An 18,741-nucleotide genomic window follows, 5' to 3' on the forward strand; every position below is an offset into this window, starting at 1 on the left:
GTGCCACACATGTGTGGTATTCTCATAGTCTTGCGACATTTAGCGTCAGTGTTATGGAAGTATTATATTACCATCAATATTCATAACATACATCCATCTTGGATGGAAGCATGGCCCTTCATGTTATTCATAATACTTAACAACAATTGTTGTTTTTATGAACAACTCTTTTGCAACAAACATTGTGCAATGGGCTAGAGTGTATGAAACTCTAAAATGAATTACGAAAGTAAACCCAGAGGTATTGTATTATTATCAATATTCATAACATACATCTCATTCATAATGAAAGTATGGCCCTTGTGTTATTCATAACATCGAACATATATAAAAAGTTCTCTTATGAACAACCTTCTTGCAAGATACCTTATGCAATGGGATAGAGTTTGTAAAACTCTAAATGAATTATGAAAATAAATACAGACGGCAATACACCGATGGAAGGTATAGTAACATTTACTATGTTCCCTGTGTATACCTTAACCTCATTTCTGGCTAGCCTTTTAGGCCATAGTAGCTCTTACATTGATTCGTAACAGAATGCAATCGAGTGGGTATCTTTGTGATTAACTCAAAATACCCAAGAATTAGTGATTAACCATAATTCCCAAGAACTATATCTTTGACCAGCCTACTATATCTTTAACCATAATTCATACATGAGCTGGATATTTCAGTCATCTTTCTTTCTACCTTTATACTTCTAACAGTTTAACTTTTAGTATTTCTCCTACTCGCAAAAGAAGCACCCAACTTAAGAGTGGCGTTAGCCCCGGACTTCCTAGGCGTGTAAGTCATACTAACACCCTTTGGACACTTCCTTTCTCTTTAAGTTGTTGTTTTATTCACCTTTCATTATATGACAGGCGTTCTTCTGGATCCCTCTCTTATCAGTCTAATGCATAGTAAACACTTTACTAATAATTTGCAATCAAACATTGCTTTGGATATTTCATATCTTTCAGCCTTTGTTTGTATCTGAAAATTAATTTCCAGTTCCATGAATATAACATAACTATCCCAAACTATCGAAGTTCGAGTTTCATGGAAGCAAACATATTTCACTTGACCGTAACAGAATTCTAGCTTTTGGATCAAAGGACGAGAGTCACATGATCCATAGCATTAGCGGGAGGATACGGAAAGCATGCGATAGGACAAAGTCCTTCTCGGCACTTTTGAGGACAATCCTCACATTACGTTACCAATCGTAAAGTTTTAACCAGATATTTAACAGCTATTCAATTTTAATAGGGAAGGTGGAAACGCGAGCCATTATTCTACAACTATTTTGCATATAACACTTAGACAATGTTCATAATTAATTGCACTAAGAATTAAACATGTTAATTCAACAGTGCGCTCCCACTCAAATCAGTATCTCTCAAAATTGATTGTGAGTGATACAAGACCCACATTTCAATTGTTCGCCATTGGTGTAACACCACTGATGACGAAAAATCTCAATCGGTAGGCCAACTTGCCAATCACATCTCTATGTGACTCTTGTTCATCTTTCGATGCGTGTGTTCCGAGCTCATGACGGTCATGCCTGAATGTCAAGACAACCAAGTGATCTCGCTGCGAGGTCTTAACTCACCCGCCTCACACTTCTCTAATCGTTCGTACCCGTGTGACACGGCGCACCCCGAAAAGATAGGTGCCGTGACGGTGCTACACTTGGGAGAACACTAACTACTTGGTATTTTTGTGAGAGATCACCCTAATAAAAAGTGACTACCGCGCAATCAAGAAGGGTGCATCATAAGGGATAAACATCTCAGGCAATTCATAATAGCATGATATGGTATAGCCCTTTTTGACGGAGAAGTATTTCATTTCTTCGTCTTCGGCATTCGTGTTGGTGTTCACCTTCGCGAAGATTGCCACCACCTTGTCGATGCACTAGATAATATTGCTATCTCCATAGCGTATAAAATTAATGCATTACTTAAGGTTGACACGCAGGTCATTAAAGTGCAATCATATGCCTCCAGCCATCATGCCGAATCATGACACGCAGGTCATGTTAATCAAATTACATCATATAGTCATCTCATACATAATCGAATTAGTATGAGCACTGCTATACCACATCACATGAACATCCTGCAAAACCAAGTTAGACGTCTCCAATCGGTTTATGCAAAATTTATTTTACGTGGCTTCTAAGGTTTTGACTTAAACCGCAGCGACCAACGTTCATCATCAAGTGTAACACCCACGATGCGGCTATATCTCCCACGTGTCGAGGCACGACTTAGAGGCATAACCGCATTGTGGTTTTGTCGCAAGAAGGGTCATCTTCACACAATCCCATGTAATGAACAAGAATGGGATAAAGAGTTGGCTTACAATCGCCACTTCACACAATACATAAATGAATTCATACATCATTCAAGATACACACATAGACCGACTACGGTCAAAGCCAAAAGAAAAGAAGACAACCCAACTGCTAGATCCCCGATCGTCCCAACTGGGCTCCACTACTGATCAACATGAAAAGAAACAACACAACGAACAAGATCTTCATCGAGCTCCCACTTGAGCTCGGTTGCGTCACCTGCACTGGTATCCTCGGCACCTGCAACTGTTTTGGAAGTATCTGTGAGTCACGAGGACTCAGCAATCTCACACCCGCGAGATCAAGACTATTTAAGCTTAAGGGTAGGAAAGGGTAGTGAGGTGGAGCTGCAGCAAGCACTAGCATATATGGTGGCTAACATACGCAAATAAGAGCGAGAAGAGGAGCAACGGAACGGTCGTCAACTAGTAATGATCAAGAAGTGATCCTGAACTCCTACTTACGTCAAACATAACCCAAAAACCGTGTTCACTTCCCGGACTCCGCCGAGAAGAGACCATCACGGCTACACACGCGGTTGATGCGTTTTAATAAGTCGAGTGTCAAGTTCTCTACAACTGGATATTAACAAATTCCCATCTGCCACATAACCGCGGGCACGGCTTTCGAAAGATAATACCCTGCAGGGGTGTCCCGACTTAGCCCATTATAAGCTCTCACAGTCAACGAAGGATATTCCTTCTCCCGGGAAGACCCGATCAGTCTGGGAATCCCGGTTTACAAGACATTTCGACAATGGTAAAACAAGACCAGCAAAGCCGCCCGATGCGCCGACAAATCCCGATAGGAGCTGCACATATCTCGTTCTCAGGGCACACCGGATAAGTCAAGCTACGAGTAAAACTAGACCTCGAGTTTCCCCGAGGTGGCCCCGCAGGCTTCTCGGTTCGGACCAACACTCGAAGGAGCACTGGCCCGGGGGGGTCTAAAATAAAGATGACCCTTGAGTCTGCAGAACCCAAGGGAAAAGGGGATAGGTGGTAGCAAATGGTAAAACCAAGGTTGGGCCTTGCTGGAGGAGTTTTATTCAAGGCGAACTGTCAAGGGGGTCCCATAAATCACCCAACCGCGTAAGGAACGCAAAATCAAGGAACATAACACCGGTATGACGGAAACTAGGGCGGCAAGAGTGGAACAAAACACCAGGCATAAAGCCGAGCCTTCCACCCTTTACCAAGTATATAGATGCATTAATTAAGATAAGAGATATTGTGATATCCCAACATAATCATGTTCCAACATGGAGCAATCTTCAACTTCACCTGCAACTAACAATGCTATAAGAGGGGCTGAGCAAAAGCGGTAACATAGCCAAACAACGGTTTGCTAGGAAGGGTGAAAAGGTTAGAGGCTGACATGATAATTTGGGAGGCTTGAAATAGCAAGTGGTAGGTAGCGAGGTATAGCAAAAGAGCGAACAACTAGCAAGCAAAGATAGAAGTGATTTCGAGGGTATGGTCGTCTTGCCTGAAATCCCGCTAGGAAGAAGAACGAGTCCATGAAGAAGACAAACGGACGTAGTCGAACGAATCCTCACAACTCCGGAACGAACCCGAAGCTAACGAGAGAAGCAACCCGGAAAGAAACAAACAACATAGTAAACAACCACCACATACACATGGCATGATGCACAAATAAGTATGATGCATGTCCGATTTAATGAGGCATGGCATGGCAAAATGCACAAACAATACTACAAATTAAGTGGAGCTCAATATGCAACGAGTTGCATATTGACGAAACACCACATCAATTATTTAGTTCTCTCTCGGTTATGTACCCAACAATAATAAATGTTGATTAACATGGCAAGAGGTTAAGCATAAGTAAACTACACTTTTTAGGCAATTTAAATGAGGCCGGAAATAACAAACGACAATTCCGGAAAATCCCCATATGCATATAGCAATTTAAATGCAAACACAATTTTAAACATTTAAATGTTGTTATCATGATGCGAATGACATATGCAAGTTTTATGCAATTTTATGAAAATGTTGACATGAGCATGTTATGAAGCATTTGTCACCATGGTGGAAGAAAAGGGTGCCACGGCAACGAATCCGAAAATGATGCCACGACAACATATCGGTTCCAGTAACTCGATTGAGATACCGGTGCAAAAGAGAAATGTGCGGATGTGTGGAACACGCAAGAGATGGTGGGGTGCTCCCGGTTACCGGGTTCCCACGGGTCAACGGCGGTGTCAAACGCGGGAACAACTAACGTTCACGGGCGGATACCACATCCAAACATGCATCTCATACAACACATGCATTCATCCACAGGTCAATGTCTCGGCAGTTATACCTTCGAAGCGTGCAAACGGGACGGTTCGAGTTCGGTGCAATGTAGAGGAAGTAGACGTTCTCGGGACGGTCGTAGTGGAAGTAGTCGTTCACGAGTCGAAGAGGAAGTAGTCGTTCATGTTCCATAGATGTTCGGGGTCGCCGGTAGTTGAACTTGAGGGTCGTCGATGTCGTGGTACTTGGTGTAGATGTACATGGCAAACGTAGTGGTACTCGACGTCTTGTCGAACCCAAGTGACGGTAGTCGTACACGACGCGTTGTGGAAGTAGTTGAACTCGCGGTCTTCGTGGCGACGGTAGTCGTACACGTATTGACGAGGTACTTGACGTTTCGGTGTGAAGTCGTTCGAGCGTCCGTGTGGTCTTGCCGTTTTTGTCAAGTTCGACTACACGGCCATGACCTCGGAGTTGGACCGCAAGCGGCAAAGGGACGAGCAGGCAGGGCAAGGCTCCGGCAGCAAGGGGCGGCAGAGGCAACGGAGGCGCTGGCACGCTCACATCAGAGCAGAAGATCACGGGCGTCTCTGGAGCATCGAGCAGGAGCAGCAGCGAGGTGCTAGGGTGTTGCCGGAGCAGAGGAGCCGAGGCGAGGGGAGGCTTGCAGCAGCGCATGGTTGTCGGGAAGGGCAACAGAGAAGGCAGAGGCAGGGCGCGGGTCGAGGAAGCACGCAACCATGGCAGGGAGGCGGTGACGGCTTGCTGATGGAGGAGGGCGCGAGGGAGAAGGAGGTGGCGCGTCGGAAGGAGAAGGGCACGGAACTCGTCGGGGTAGGTGGTTAGCGCGGCCAGTAGTTGCACGAGGCGACCATGGGGATCGAGCGCGAGGAGCTCTCGCTCCTCTCTGTCTGTGGGTGCGGCGCAGGAGGAGGACGAAGGGGAGAGAGGGGATCGAGCGAGGCGCTGTGGTTCTCTCTCTCTCTCTCTGGCGGCGCTGGAGGAATCGGGTGTGGGGGCTCCTCCCCTGGCTCGAGGTGTGTGTGTGGCTGACAAGAGGCAGGGGTCGAGGTGTTGACGGCGCTGAGGGGGAGCGCGAGGGAGAGATTGAGAGGAGGGAGAGATGGGGATCGAGGGCGCGAGGAGAGGGTGAGGGGGTCGGGCACTGGCGGCGGTGTGGGAGGACGAGAGGGAGAGGAGGAGATCGGGTGAGGGCATTGGGCTAGGGTTAGCAGCGGGGCTTAGGTGGCCGCGGGGATGGGCCGGCTTGGAGTTGGGAGGCCCAGCTGGGCTCACTTCTCTCTCTCTCTCACTCTCATACTCTCTTTAACAGAAAAGAAATAGAGAGAATAAAAGAAAGAGAGGGGTTAGGGAAAGAATTTTCGCATGGGGGTAATTTTCCCGGGCTCATAAAAATGCGCTTGATCCAGGAAAAATAGAAGTGGCCTGATTGAAAGATATAAATTCAAATGCATTTGAATTTAATTCAAATGATTTGAATAGGAAGTGAGGGTTGGGAAGGTCCAAAAATGTTCGGATTTTTGGTGGAGCTCCGGAAAGTGAAGAAAGAATATATGGCAAGATTGGAGACCAAGAATTAACATAACAAAGGTATCGGGATTATTTGCAAGTGTGTTATGGAGATTTCCAAATTAAGAAATATTTAATATAGCTCCCGAATATTGGGAGGATATGTTATAAAGAGAAATCACCATGTGCATTTCCCTCGATTTAAATGGATCGAAGATCCATGCAATTTACTTGAGGTTTTTAAAAAATTAATGACATGATGGCATGATGACATGATGCAATGAAAAAAAAATAAAAGAGCAAGCACAAAAGAAACACACGGTGATCATGAAAAATATGGAAGTCTTCTGAAGCGTTGGTCTCGGGGCGTTACATCAAGTATGATAGTTCATGTCGCTAGATTAACTTTGCAGGGTGTATGAAGCACGAGACAATAAAATCTCGAACCCCATACTAAACTTCGTCATACGCATGACCCCCGTGCAGATCATATCCGCATTGCCCTGTCGTCTGCGAATTTCATCTTTCTTTTGACTACGGCAGAACCCAAAGAATTGATAGCACTTCCATGATCAATCAGGATCACGAATTGCCAGAACTTTTTCAAATTCCACCATGCTGTCTCGAGATTGAGCAAACACAAATTCTAGGGAAGCAACAAGAACATCGGGTCACAGATTTCATCTGTCACCCGCATAAATAATTTTCAGCAATAGATCTCATCTACTACCTAATTATATTATGCAATACCCATACATCTCTATGTATTCTAGATCGCAACCTGCATCTACGCATAGCATGACTCTGATACCACTGTAGGGTAACGCAGTAGAAAACAAAAATTTTCCGACCTACGCACCAGCCCAGGACCACTATGGAGACTGCATACAAGGTTTGATCTTTTTCGTTACCGACTCGTAGCGCAGCGGGAAGTAGAGTCGATGACGATCGGCGGTGCAGATCCCCGCAGCTAGGATTTACAACCTCCCAACCACGAGGATGTATTCCCTCATCTGCTCCTCAGACAGCCCTCCGGGAGGCGGTCGAACAGCCCCCCGGACGGTGTCGCAGACAGCCCTTCGGGAGGACCTTCGAAACTCGAACGGTCACTCGGACAGCCCTTCGGGAGGACCTTCGAAACTCGGAGGGTCACACGGACAGACCTTCGGGAGGCACTCACAAACTAAGACCGAAACTACGATCTCTCTACAGAGTTGCACACATACGGTGTCATCTATCCGGCAGGGCTTCGCCATCCAGAACTAGTTCCCACCGGAACCCAGACAGCCTTTCGGCTCTACGAAACTATTTCCTGGGAGGGAGAGAGAAGCCAGATCATGCATGGCACTTGTATGTGAGAAGGGATGAGGTTTGGGCTGCCCACTCCTCCTCTATTTATAGGAAAGCCAAGGGGTAGGGATGGCTCACAAAAACCCAAAATGCCCATGCAAATGTCACACATGAATGGCATAATGGGGAGGGAAGTGGAGCTCCATGGAGCCCCACATATGTGGCCGGCCAACCCCCTTGGGGGACCCCCATAAGGAGCATGCTTGGCCCCCAAGCCCTTCTAGAAGCCTTTTGGAAATATCCCAAAAGGTGACTCACCATAAAATATCCCAAAAAGCACTTTCACTATTCACGACGACATTTTTCACTGTCCGTTCGAACTGAAAATATTCGTGTGGGCTTAGAACATTTCCAGTACCCACCAAAATTATTTTCAACGCGTTCCGAAACAATTCCGGTTTAGTGATTTTCATCTGCGAAAAGCATCTGAAGTGGTTCCGCAGCTCCGGAGCATATCCGGTTATTATCCTGGAAAATTCCAGAAAGCTTCCAGAATGATTCTGGCACCCTCCAAGAATTATCAGGAATGTGCCGAAACCAATTTGACTTTATGGTATCCCCTGAAACAACTTTTCAGTTTCATCGAAACTCAGCCGATGACCTCTTTCTGCGGAACTTTTCCGCTGTCCGAAACTTTTTTGATGATTTTCTCTCAGACTCCTTGTCTAGTATTCAGCAGATAGATGACCCTTAAGCGTGTGACCCTATAGGTTCGGTGAAGTATAGACATGACTGGAACCCTTTCCGATCAATGATCAACATCGGAGCCGTGGACACCCATATTGACCCCTATACCCACACGAATAAATATTCGAGTGAACCTCCAGTTGCCGTGTGCTATTCCTGTTGCTTTGCGATATGTTACAAATACCCGAGGTGAGACATGTTGGCATTCCCGTGGATCAACAACTTGTCCACTATGCTAGTTACCTCGTTACCGGTATTGTTCTCTTTTCTCGTTATCGTGTTCCGGCATCCCCGTGATCAAATCACAAAGTGTCTGGCCAGATGATGATGGATACCGTAACACCGAGAGGGCCCAGAGATATCTCTCCATCGTCGGAGGAGCAAATCCCAATCTTGAGTTATCAAGTTACTTGACACACTTTTCCATGAACCTGTAAGCCGCCGTAATAGCCACCCATTTACGGATGACGTTGAACAAACCCCAAAGTTCATGAAGCAAGCATGAAGAAACTCGATACTCTCATGGTCTAAGGAATCATGCAAACGTTAACCATCTCTGTGTTATGTACCATTAACTTGTGATGAATGAATCTCATAGCATAACATCAATCCGGGTCGATTCAACACAAATGTTCTCTTAACATTTTGCCCTCAAAGTTGCTGGCATAGACATGCCCATGATCAGGAAAACAGAACCATCATGCAACACTTGAGCTAGTCTTAGAGGCCAGACTAGGAATACTTCTTACCGTTTATTATTCCACACGTGCATATGAGTCTTCCTCCGAGCCTCGTGAATATTGCAGACTCGAGAATCATTGCAGTTATAGCATGGAACATAAACATAATATGAACTCGGAGATAAATAATATCATTTATTATTGCCTCTAGGGCATATCTCCTACAGTGAGGCATTGCCTTCCATCTCGAAACTCACTCTTTGTTGCTCACGAGTTTCCGCAGCCTCTGTTGCAACTTCTAGGTTCAATCCGGTGACTTCATCCTTGTTGATGCTAGGTGTTGTACCTTGAGCTTGAGCTTGAGCACCAATGTCGGCATTTGCAGCTTTAGCATCATTCTCTTTTCTGCGACATTCGTCCATGATAGGTGCTTCAAAGGAAAAGTTGGGCTCATTGGTAGCTGTGATGGCGTCTCCAACATCACGAAGGAGAGCGGCCATCCGGTTGCACTGCAATCCCTTTAAACACTGTCCAAACTTGCCTGCTACACCATCCACCTCTGCTGCAAAAATACCCTTGTGCTTGTCGTAGAGCATTTGAAACTGAGTTGGTACCTACAAGAAGGCAAGTGTCCAACATTTTTAGTGACAAGTATATCCAGATTTTGAGAAGTATGGATGTAAAAAAAATACAAATGTGGGTGTAGCACATTAGAGATATGGATGAAGCGAGAAACAAGTAGGTGTGCTGCTGTGTCACTATGTATCAAACAAATAGTGTGATTGTAGCAATTTACTGTCATGGATGAAGCATAAAAAACAAATGGTCTATACCTCTAGGTAGCAAATTATTGATATGGATGTAGCAAAATTATGATATGTTTGAAGCAAAAACAGAATGTAGTTGTAGCACACTAGACATATGGATGCAGCAAAAAAGCCTAGTAGGTATGAACTTAAACCACATATGAAGCAAAAACAGAACATGGTTGTAGCACATCAGAATAAGGGATGCAGCAAACAAAATATACACTTGCAACTGGGTATAGTAAATAATGCAAAGCCAAAGGTAAACAGGAAATACAAATAAAAAGATAGTGTAGATTGGGAAAGAGTACCCTTAGATCTTGCATGCTAGGAAATGATTGCTGTAGCCAATCGTTGAGCGATGATGATAGGTGTGGTTCAACATCAACATTTTGTTGAGCCTCGTTTGATTGAGAATCCTTTGCTTGAATGTCAGCACCTTGAATTTGGCTTCCTTGGCCACTAGGTGCTTTAGCACCAACTCCCTGCCCACTGGCTGCTTCAGCACCAACTTCCTGTCCCATGAGTTGTGCTGCATAGGGGGTGTTGCACAAACTCCGGATCTAGGAAAACAAAACATGAGGGGAGACAAATAAGAAGGCTGCCATAACCTAAATGGAAAAGCAAAGATTGCTACATGCAAATTCAGTGAGCAAAAAACAAGGGGGTGTTAATACTCCCTTGGCAAAGGAAAATACATAGGCGGGATGTAGCAAAATTACTTGGGTGTGTTTCCCGTAGAAAGGTTGGACAAGAGTGAGCTTGTTCTTGTCAACTTTATCCAACCAATCAAAATCCTTTTGGCAAACAAAGCGTATCCTCGGCACGGAATAATCAATGGCATGCTCATTTGGGAGGCCGGGCGGGATATCAATATGATCCATGTATATGATCTGCATGGAATGGAAAACGGACATTAGCCAACAAAAACATAAATGCGAGCTATAGAAACTTACAGAAGGTTTCATGCAGCAAAGAAAAAAGATGGAGGTATTTCATAATGTTGCGTTGCATACCGCTAACATGGGAAGGCATGAAGCGATCTGAAACTCTGCTGCTTTTTCTGTATTTGCTTGCATCCTCTTCTTCTCTTGAAAGACTCCAACCTCCTCCATCGCTCGTGCCAACAAGTGCTCATCCCAAGCGAATTCATGCACCAAAGACATATCTTCCAAGGAAGCTAGATACTCGAGATTCACCATATTGCCAGTGCCTGGGCACAAAACTGTTGCCAACGCAAGGAGTGTCCAAGTCCTATTTATCATAACCACGTCCTCATCGCTGCAACTAGTGAGCAACTTGACAACATGGGCGATTGGAGCCCTGTTCCCCTCCTTGTAGATGCTGCGAAGATCATGTTCATCACTCTTCTTAAGAAGCTTCATGGGTCTATCACCGGATGGCACGTTGAAAATCCTTTTCACCATGAGCTTGCTGAAGGTGATGGACTTGTTCTTGTGTTTGAACTCAGAGAGTATGTGATTCGTGTTCATCACAACAAACTCAATGAGCTCATGGGGCACCTTGAAAGACCGGATGTCCAACAAGTCTCCAAACGGTCCCTGCCTTATGATTCTCCGTTTTTCCGGTGATACTTGCTTCCCAATCTCAGCCAGCCTTTTTGAGTTAAACCTTGACTTAAAGCCACATAGATTGCCTTTCTTCTTGATCTTCTTCTTAACCTTCTTACTCCCCTCATTCTCACCAGAGGTGCTTGCAACATATGCGAAAAGGAAAAAAAAAGTCAATAAAACCCTAAAATTGCATCATCAGTAGCTAGCAAAAAAACATACATGAACACCTAAAAAAATCTGTATGCAACACCTAAAAATAATAATCTGATTTTGAGTTAAACATACATAAACTTGCTAAGGGGGCATGAATGTACATATTTGTATGCAACACATAGGGATTAAACAGTACGTTTAGGTGCCTGCAACAGAAGTATGCAGGGCTATTTGATATTAATAACACCAATAGTAGCGCGTTGATGCCGATGGTGCTCAGTTATCAGATGTATAGATGTACCAACTAGACTGTATATATCTATATTCAGCACATACATCAACATAGCCGATTGGAAGAAGGGAAACAGAAGCTTTAGCATTACTAAATTGTAATTTGTGAACAAATTAAATGATAACCTTATTTAAATTCTGGAATTTAAAGAAATAGGCAATCACTGCATAGCCAATTTCCCAACTTGGTTGCAATGAACCACATGGACACAATACAAGTGGTGAAGTTTGTTTGGCAAGGTAGCATGAAGCACAAGTGAGGAAGCAACAAAGCTGATTCTGCATTTCGTGGGTGTGTCTATCTGGGCAGTTGGACGCCGCTGTTGATCTGGACCCACTGTTCTCCCCCAGCCACAAAGTTCATCCTAGTTACCACTAGAGGCAAGATATTTTCCCCAGAAACCATATGCACGCAAGTGCACAAGCTCAAACTGGAATCAAACAGTTCAACGAAGCGACAAACGGTTACGATACATGCACTGGGGAACAGAGTACTCTAGCTGATGGCTACTGAATGATTTAGATTTGTCCTTGCACTAGCGACTGACATAGCAAAGTGAATCGTTAGGCAGGCTGCATAGGTTAACGGGAACAGACATTCACTGGCTGTGCTAGTGTGGATGATGATGTTTCTGACATGAGATCACTCAGCAAATCAAATGTGTGAAATTGTTTCTAACAAGCTTTCTGATCTACTCTTATTCGACACAGTGAGCGCTTTGAATCCAACAATAGCTACTATATTAAAAAACTACTAAGAATTTGTGAATGAGATCTCAAGATTTATCCGCCGCATACACAGTTGGGCCCAAAAATCGGACAATTAGCTCCCACCGCTTGACGAATAGGGAATTAATGATCTGGTACTAGAAATAGACCGTTTGAAATACTATAGGGCAACAAAAAGTAGTTGCCAAATGCTTTGGCATCACAAACCCTAAAATCGTGGAAGAACAGATCCCTCACAAACCCTAGGTCCTAGATCCTCTGCTTCAACCTGACAAAATCGTGGAAGAACAGATCCCTCACAAACCCTAGGCCCTAAATCCTCTGATTCAACCCACGACCACAACCTGACAAACGCATGCCGCATCATCTACCCCCTGCTGAGACGGCCGGTAGGAAACCACGACCACGCACCACATCACCAGATCGCTAGGGGGTGGAGCAAGGACAGATGCAGGGAGAGAAGCACGGGCGCAGGCGGAAAAAATTACCTGCCGAAGGATCCATTAGACACAGGGGAAGGGAGATCCGTCCTGGGGCCGGTGCTCCAGATCTCAGGCGCCGCCGACGCCGTCGCCCCTCCGGTCGCCGAAAGCCGCTGCCCCTCCGGCCGCCGATGGCGTCGCCCCTCCAGTCGCCGAAGGCCGCTGCCCCTCCGTTCCCCTCTCTCAGTGACGCGAAATGACCCCCTCGCGACCCCTTCGTGAATGGTTGTAACAAAAACTGAGGGAGCAACTAATTGGATTGACTCTATCCTTGGATCTGAAGAGATCCAACGCGCAGAGCGAGTCTGGCGGAACGGTTCGGCCGGTGCGCCGGCCAGAAACGATTCCCTTTCACTTAAGGGTACTGCTGGACACAGATGCTACAGTGCTCTGCCACCTTTCCAATGTCGAGGATAAAGTTGCCGTGTCTCAGTAGCAGAACATTTAACTGCAGTGTCTGCAAAACGCGTCTTGGTACTGTGCGGGATGCTGTCCTCTCATGTGCCAAGCGACGTACAACACTGTTCTTCTCAAGTATACTCCACTTCGACACCTGCACTGCCTTCCGTATATCATAAATCGCTACTTTAGCAACGCATCGCGATGCACTTATTGATGATCTAGATACCGGGGACATATAGTGCCAGGGACCAAACGTCCGCCTCCGGCTGATGAGTACACACAACAGACGGCGCGTCTAGCGGTTGGGCCGCAAACTGGGAAATACCCCGGGCCGACCATGTCCATCGGGACTTACACGGGCCCGCGTCTCCTCCTATCGCCATTTGCGGCGCGGCATGGACGTGTCGAGCTCTGGCCGCCCCGCGCCCGCGCGACCGCCACGTCGCCACCCGCCTCCGGCCACCGCACGCCCGAAACAAAAGCACAGCGACACGCGCGCGCGCGGCTGCGCTACAGCGGTAGGGGCAGCGGCGCTGGCGGGTGGCGGTCTGGGTCAGCATGGACGCGGAGGGGCTGCTGGCGTCGGCGGCGATCAACCTGGGGCTGGCGCTGGTTGCGCTGTCCCTCTTCTCCATGCTCAAGAAGCAGCCCGGGAACGCGCCCGTCTACCTGCCGCGCCGGATGGCGGGGGCCGCCGGCTCCGGCTGGGTGCTGCCCCTCGGCACCGGCCGGCTGACCCCGTCGTTCCGGTGGATCCGCGCCGCCTTCCGGCTCTCCGACGACGACGTGCTGCGGCGCCACGGCCTCGACGCCCTCGCCGTCATCCGCCTCTTCAAGCTCGGGTGCGTCCGTCCGTCCGCCGATCCCTTCCTGTTTTCTGAATGTTACTATAATCTGGTAACCGTGTCGTACTCACTCACATCAAGAGGTTCGACCGAGGTGCAGGATCCATTGTTTCAGCGTCTGCTCGATTGTTGGAGTGTTGATCCTCGCGCCGGTGAATTACACAAGTGCAGGTCCGTCCGGCACCAAGAGGCCGAATTCCATGGAGATTTTCACGGTGTCCAACGTGCCAAAGGGCTCTGACAGGTTTGCCCTGCCTGCATTTTTCTGTTTCACCATTCAGGTATTCATAGAACATGCAATCAAACACGGTGATGGTTTGTAAATCTGTATAAATTGCGTCCGGAAGTGTACACATACCCCTTTATGCTATGAATTGCCTTATGGCCATGACGAAAAGTGCCAACATGGTCCAGCATTTGTAGCTTTATGTACATTTTCAGAGGTCTTAATTCAGTACGTATGTAGTCTTTCATAAGTGATGCCGGTGTTGGATGATTTAAGCTATCAGATATGTACAGCTCAAATGTAGTTTCATAGGACCTTTCAAAATTCATCGGACGCTGACTCTACTGTTGCTTGTCAATTGAAACTGGTGCTAAATCCTGTAACTGATGTAACTCTCCTTTCATGACAGGCTCTGGGTGCATTTTTCATGCCTGTGCTTCATATCCTTTTATGTGGTGTATTTGCTTCACAAGGTGGGTGTTTGTAAATACTGTCAGCTAACCAACTTCTATTTGTTCAGTTCGCGCGTTTGTAGTTGGCAGCAAAATTCAGTCTTGTTATCTTGTCTAACTTCTGAAATTTTTAGTAAATTGTCGGTATGTTTCCTAATCAAGGACTGTTGATGTCATTTAAACACTTGGGTCAATTGGCTGAAAGATGTATCATTGTAGAAGTGACTGTTCAGCTCTGGTCTTAAGCTGAAATATTGTTACCAGTTACATCTCTATTTAATTTCAAGCAGGAGTACAAAGAGATGTCCCACAAAAGAATTGAACGCTTGAAGTATCACAGGAAGAGACCTGATCAGTTCACCATTTTAGTTCAAGGAATTCCAGTGTGCGCAGATCATGGAATTTATGGGTGTAATGTTGATCATTTCTTCTCAAAGCACTACCAGACATACCAATCATATCAAATACTGCATGACAATGGAAACATCGAGTCATTACAGGTCAGTACATTTTAGAAATCAATGTCATTTGTGTCTTTTCTATTTATAGAATATTTTATCATGAACTGCAACAACATTTTCAAATTTCTGTACGAGTTCAATTCTGAAGACCATGCTTTCTTGGACTAACTTGTCATATGTTTGAGAATCCATAGAGCTGAATTTGTCCATATCAGCTGGAATATCAAAAGTAGATAGTCTTATTTCAGGACTAGAATAGATTATAAACATAACAAGAAAAGGCAGAGGTACAAGAGGTCAGTGTAAGTGTCAAATTAATGTGTGGTATGAAATCTTGCGTCTTTCTGGCGGTTTCTTCTGATTAAAAATTGCATACATTTAAATGTGTGTTCAGGAAAAAGAGACTGCATCACCATATATTATAGTAAAGCCACTAGAGAAAACATAAGGTGCAGTCAAAAAATTAAAACGAACAACCTACTATTTTTGTGGTGTTATGTTCTTAAGGACTATAAATATCAAAAACACCCTACTCGTTATGGATCAAGGTGAAATGTCAGTGCATCTTGCTAATTTTATTTGGTATGAACTAACCAAGTGATCAAACATTACAGAAGCTGGCATCTTCACTTGAAAAACAGATAGAGAGGAAAAGGGATACCCGAAGATGCAACTTTTGGCAGTGGATCTGGTTTAAGTTCACATCAGGACCGATAGATGCTCGCAGCCAGGAACAAAAACTGAAGGAAGTGCACCACTCTATCCGAATCCTGCAGTGCAAAAATATGCTTAAACAAAAGGTAATCCATACCCGCTGTGTACCTTTGACTCCACCTGCTGGCATTAATGGTAGCTTCCATAGTTTTAAGTGGCTAAAAGAAACAATAGCTCGAGTATTTATACTTTGATCACAAATTAATATCGTTTTCAATTCTAGGAGTTACCAGTTGCTTTTGTCTCATTCAAGTCCCGGTTGGAGGCTGCCCAAGCTGCTGAAACGCAACAGCATGTCAATCCGCTGTCACTGGTTACACGTTATGCTCCTGAGCCAACTGAGACAATATGGTCAAATCTGGCTATTCCTTTCTACCGTCTTGCTGCATACAAGCTTGGAGTCTTCATTGCTGCATTTTTACTAACAGTGTTCTTCACCATCCCCGTCACAGCCGTGCAAGGGATAGTGCAATTTGAGAAGATTGAGAAATGGTTCCCACCGGCCAGAGCTGTGCAACTTATGTTAGTGGCGGAAACTTAAATAACTTTGGACAGTTTGCTGTTTATCATTCACCTGGGTATAACAACACTAATACAGGGTTAATGCTATGTCATCTTGCAGACCAGGTTTGAGTTCTGTTGTAACTGGATATCTTCCAAGCATGATTTTGAACGGATTTATCTACTTGATTCCGTTCGCAATGCTTGGTATGGCTTCGTTTGAAGGCTGCATTTCAAAAAGTCAAACGGAAATCAAGGCATGCAACATGGTGTTCTACTTCTTGCTAGGAAATGTTTTCTTCCTGAGTATTCTTTCAGGATCTCTGCTCCATCAGATAGGAGAATCCTTTACGCACCCTAAAGATATCCCTAGCCGTCTAGCAAGTGCTGTTTCTGCACAGGTAAAGCCAAGAAAATGTATTGAATCACATTGCTGCTGTTTGTGCTACATGAAGCATTTATCTTACAGACTTTTTTACATTGCAGTCAGATTTCTTCATCACATATATCTTGACCAATGGCATGTCAGGCTTTTCCTTTGAGGTTCTTCAGTTTGGTTTGCTAACATGGCACTTCTTGAAGGCGCATACTGTTGGACATAGTGATGAACCATATCTGTATGGCTTCCCTTACTACAGAGTTGTGCCCATTGCTTCCCTTGCAGTATTGATTGGAATGGTGTATGCTGTCGTTTCACCTCTTCTGCTTCCGATTCTTGTGATCTACTTTTTGCTCGGTTATGCCGTGTTCATCAACCAGGTTAGCTTGGTCAGTTAATAAGGCTAGTTGGCATACATATTTCTTTCATTTTCTGTAGTAACTAAGTTTATTTATTTCATACAGATGGAAGATGTATATGAGATCACGTATGACACCTGTGGACAATATTGGCCTACTATCCACCACTACATCTTCCTCTCGGTCACGCTCATGCAAACTACAATGATAGGCTTGTTCGGCCTGAAGTCGAAGCCAGGAGCTTCATTCGCCACAATCCCCTTGCTTGTGTTGAACATCATGTTCAACGAGTACTGCAAGGTCCGGTTCCTTCCAACTTTCCAATGCCGGCCGATCCAGGTACCTCTATAGCTGTTTTTGACTTGATCTGTTCCTGCTTGATTGTACATGCATTCTCATGAAGAGCATAAAGATAAATTCATCGTAATGAGCTCTTTCCTGTGTATATCTTTGCAAGATCTGCAAGGACAACGATGACCTTGATAAAACTGAGAGGGAGGCGGAATGCAGCTCGGAACATGCTGTCAGGGCGTACACGCCGCCATGGATGCGTCCGACAGGGTCCTCCCCAGAATCTAGCTCGGTGCAGCCTTTAGTCCGTTGTTTGTTATAATGTTGTTTCTATGGCTTGTTTTTCTACATAATGTCATTGTGTCTGTAAGTTCTGCCACAACATATTTGAGCGCTGGCATGCAGCGTTCTAATGGAGAGGCACATGCCTCGTTTCTGTAATTATTCCGTGGTTCAGTAAGTAATGCGTGATCATCCCATGACTTGTTCCCGCAACTACATATTTTTGACATGAACAATTTGACAATTTGTTAATTATGCCCATAACTTGCACTAAGAAATTGTTACAAGCAAGCCAGGAACCAAAGCTGGAGAGAACAAAAATCTTGGCTTAAGTAGAAACCAAGGTAAACATTTTGAACTTGCCATTCAAGATTAGTCTATGGACATTTAAATAGTGGACAAAGTCACCTTCACCAAGATGTTGGCCAGCTCATGCTTTATCCGCCGACTAGAACAACCAAGCAGCTGAGCTTTAAAAGAGCGACGCCGTTCGACGCCATTGTCGCCACATAACTTGAACTCCAGCACCATCACGTCGCCCCAGGTGACGGCGAGCACGAACCATGGTGCCATGAAAGAGCTGAATCTCCTCGTACTCGTCCTCCAAGACACAAACGAAGGACTGCATAGATAGACTGAAACCACTTCGCACTTCTGATATGACTACCTCTATTGTCGCCTCCAACGCACGCCATGGATATGTCGACGGCGCCGCAATCGCCTTTGATGCACTGCTTGACTGGTTTCCATGCCCTGCGGTCGTTGCAGGTTATCGCTCTGTCTATCAGCTGTTCATCGTCTTCCTCTCGCTCTCCATTCTTGATCCTTATATCAAACTCTATTAGAACAGGGGAGACCAGCTCGATGCCTCTCTTAGGGCCAGTCATTTGAATAAGAGAGCCCTATAAAACTATAGTTGTGCATAAAAATTTAAGA

At 45.3% G+C, this 18,741-nt stretch overlaps 2 protein-coding genes across 2 annotated transcripts; one reads left to right on the forward strand and one right to left on the reverse strand.

Annotated features, from left to right (window-relative positions):
* Positions 1–9,079: 9,079 nt before the first annotated feature.
* On the reverse strand, positions 9,080–13,855 carry LOC123076588 (uncharacterized). The gene is made up of 6 exons (XM_044498757.1): positions 13,651–13,855; positions 12,900–13,107; positions 10,681–11,377; positions 10,387–10,557; positions 9,976–10,227; positions 9,080–9,472 (listed from the first exon to the last, which is right to left on the reverse strand). The coding sequence occupies exons 1-6, from the start codon at positions 13,853–13,855 to the stop codon at positions 9,080–9,082; spliced, it is 1,926 nt and encodes a 641-aa protein (XP_044354692.1).
* On the forward strand, positions 13,684–18,002 carry LOC123075652 (CSC1-like protein At3g54510). The gene is made up of 10 exons (XM_044498209.1): positions 13,684–14,137; positions 14,241–14,384; positions 14,776–14,839; positions 15,109–15,318; positions 15,894–16,079; positions 16,217–16,515; positions 16,616–16,895; positions 16,981–17,253; positions 17,338–17,571; positions 17,690–18,002. The coding sequence occupies exons 1-10, from the start codon at positions 13,854–13,856 to the stop codon at positions 17,843–17,845; spliced, it is 2,130 nt and encodes a 709-aa protein (XP_044354144.1). The 5' UTR covers positions 13,684–13,853; the 3' UTR covers positions 17,846–18,002.
* Positions 18,003–18,741: the final 739 nt, after the last annotated feature.

The sequence above is a fragment of the Triticum aestivum genome, chromosome 3D (genome assembly GCF_018294505.1).
Source record: "Triticum aestivum cultivar Chinese Spring chromosome 3D, IWGSC CS RefSeq v2.1, whole genome shotgun sequence".
In the NCBI taxonomy this organism is placed as follows: Eukaryota; Viridiplantae; Streptophyta; class Magnoliopsida; order Poales; family Poaceae; genus Triticum; species Triticum aestivum.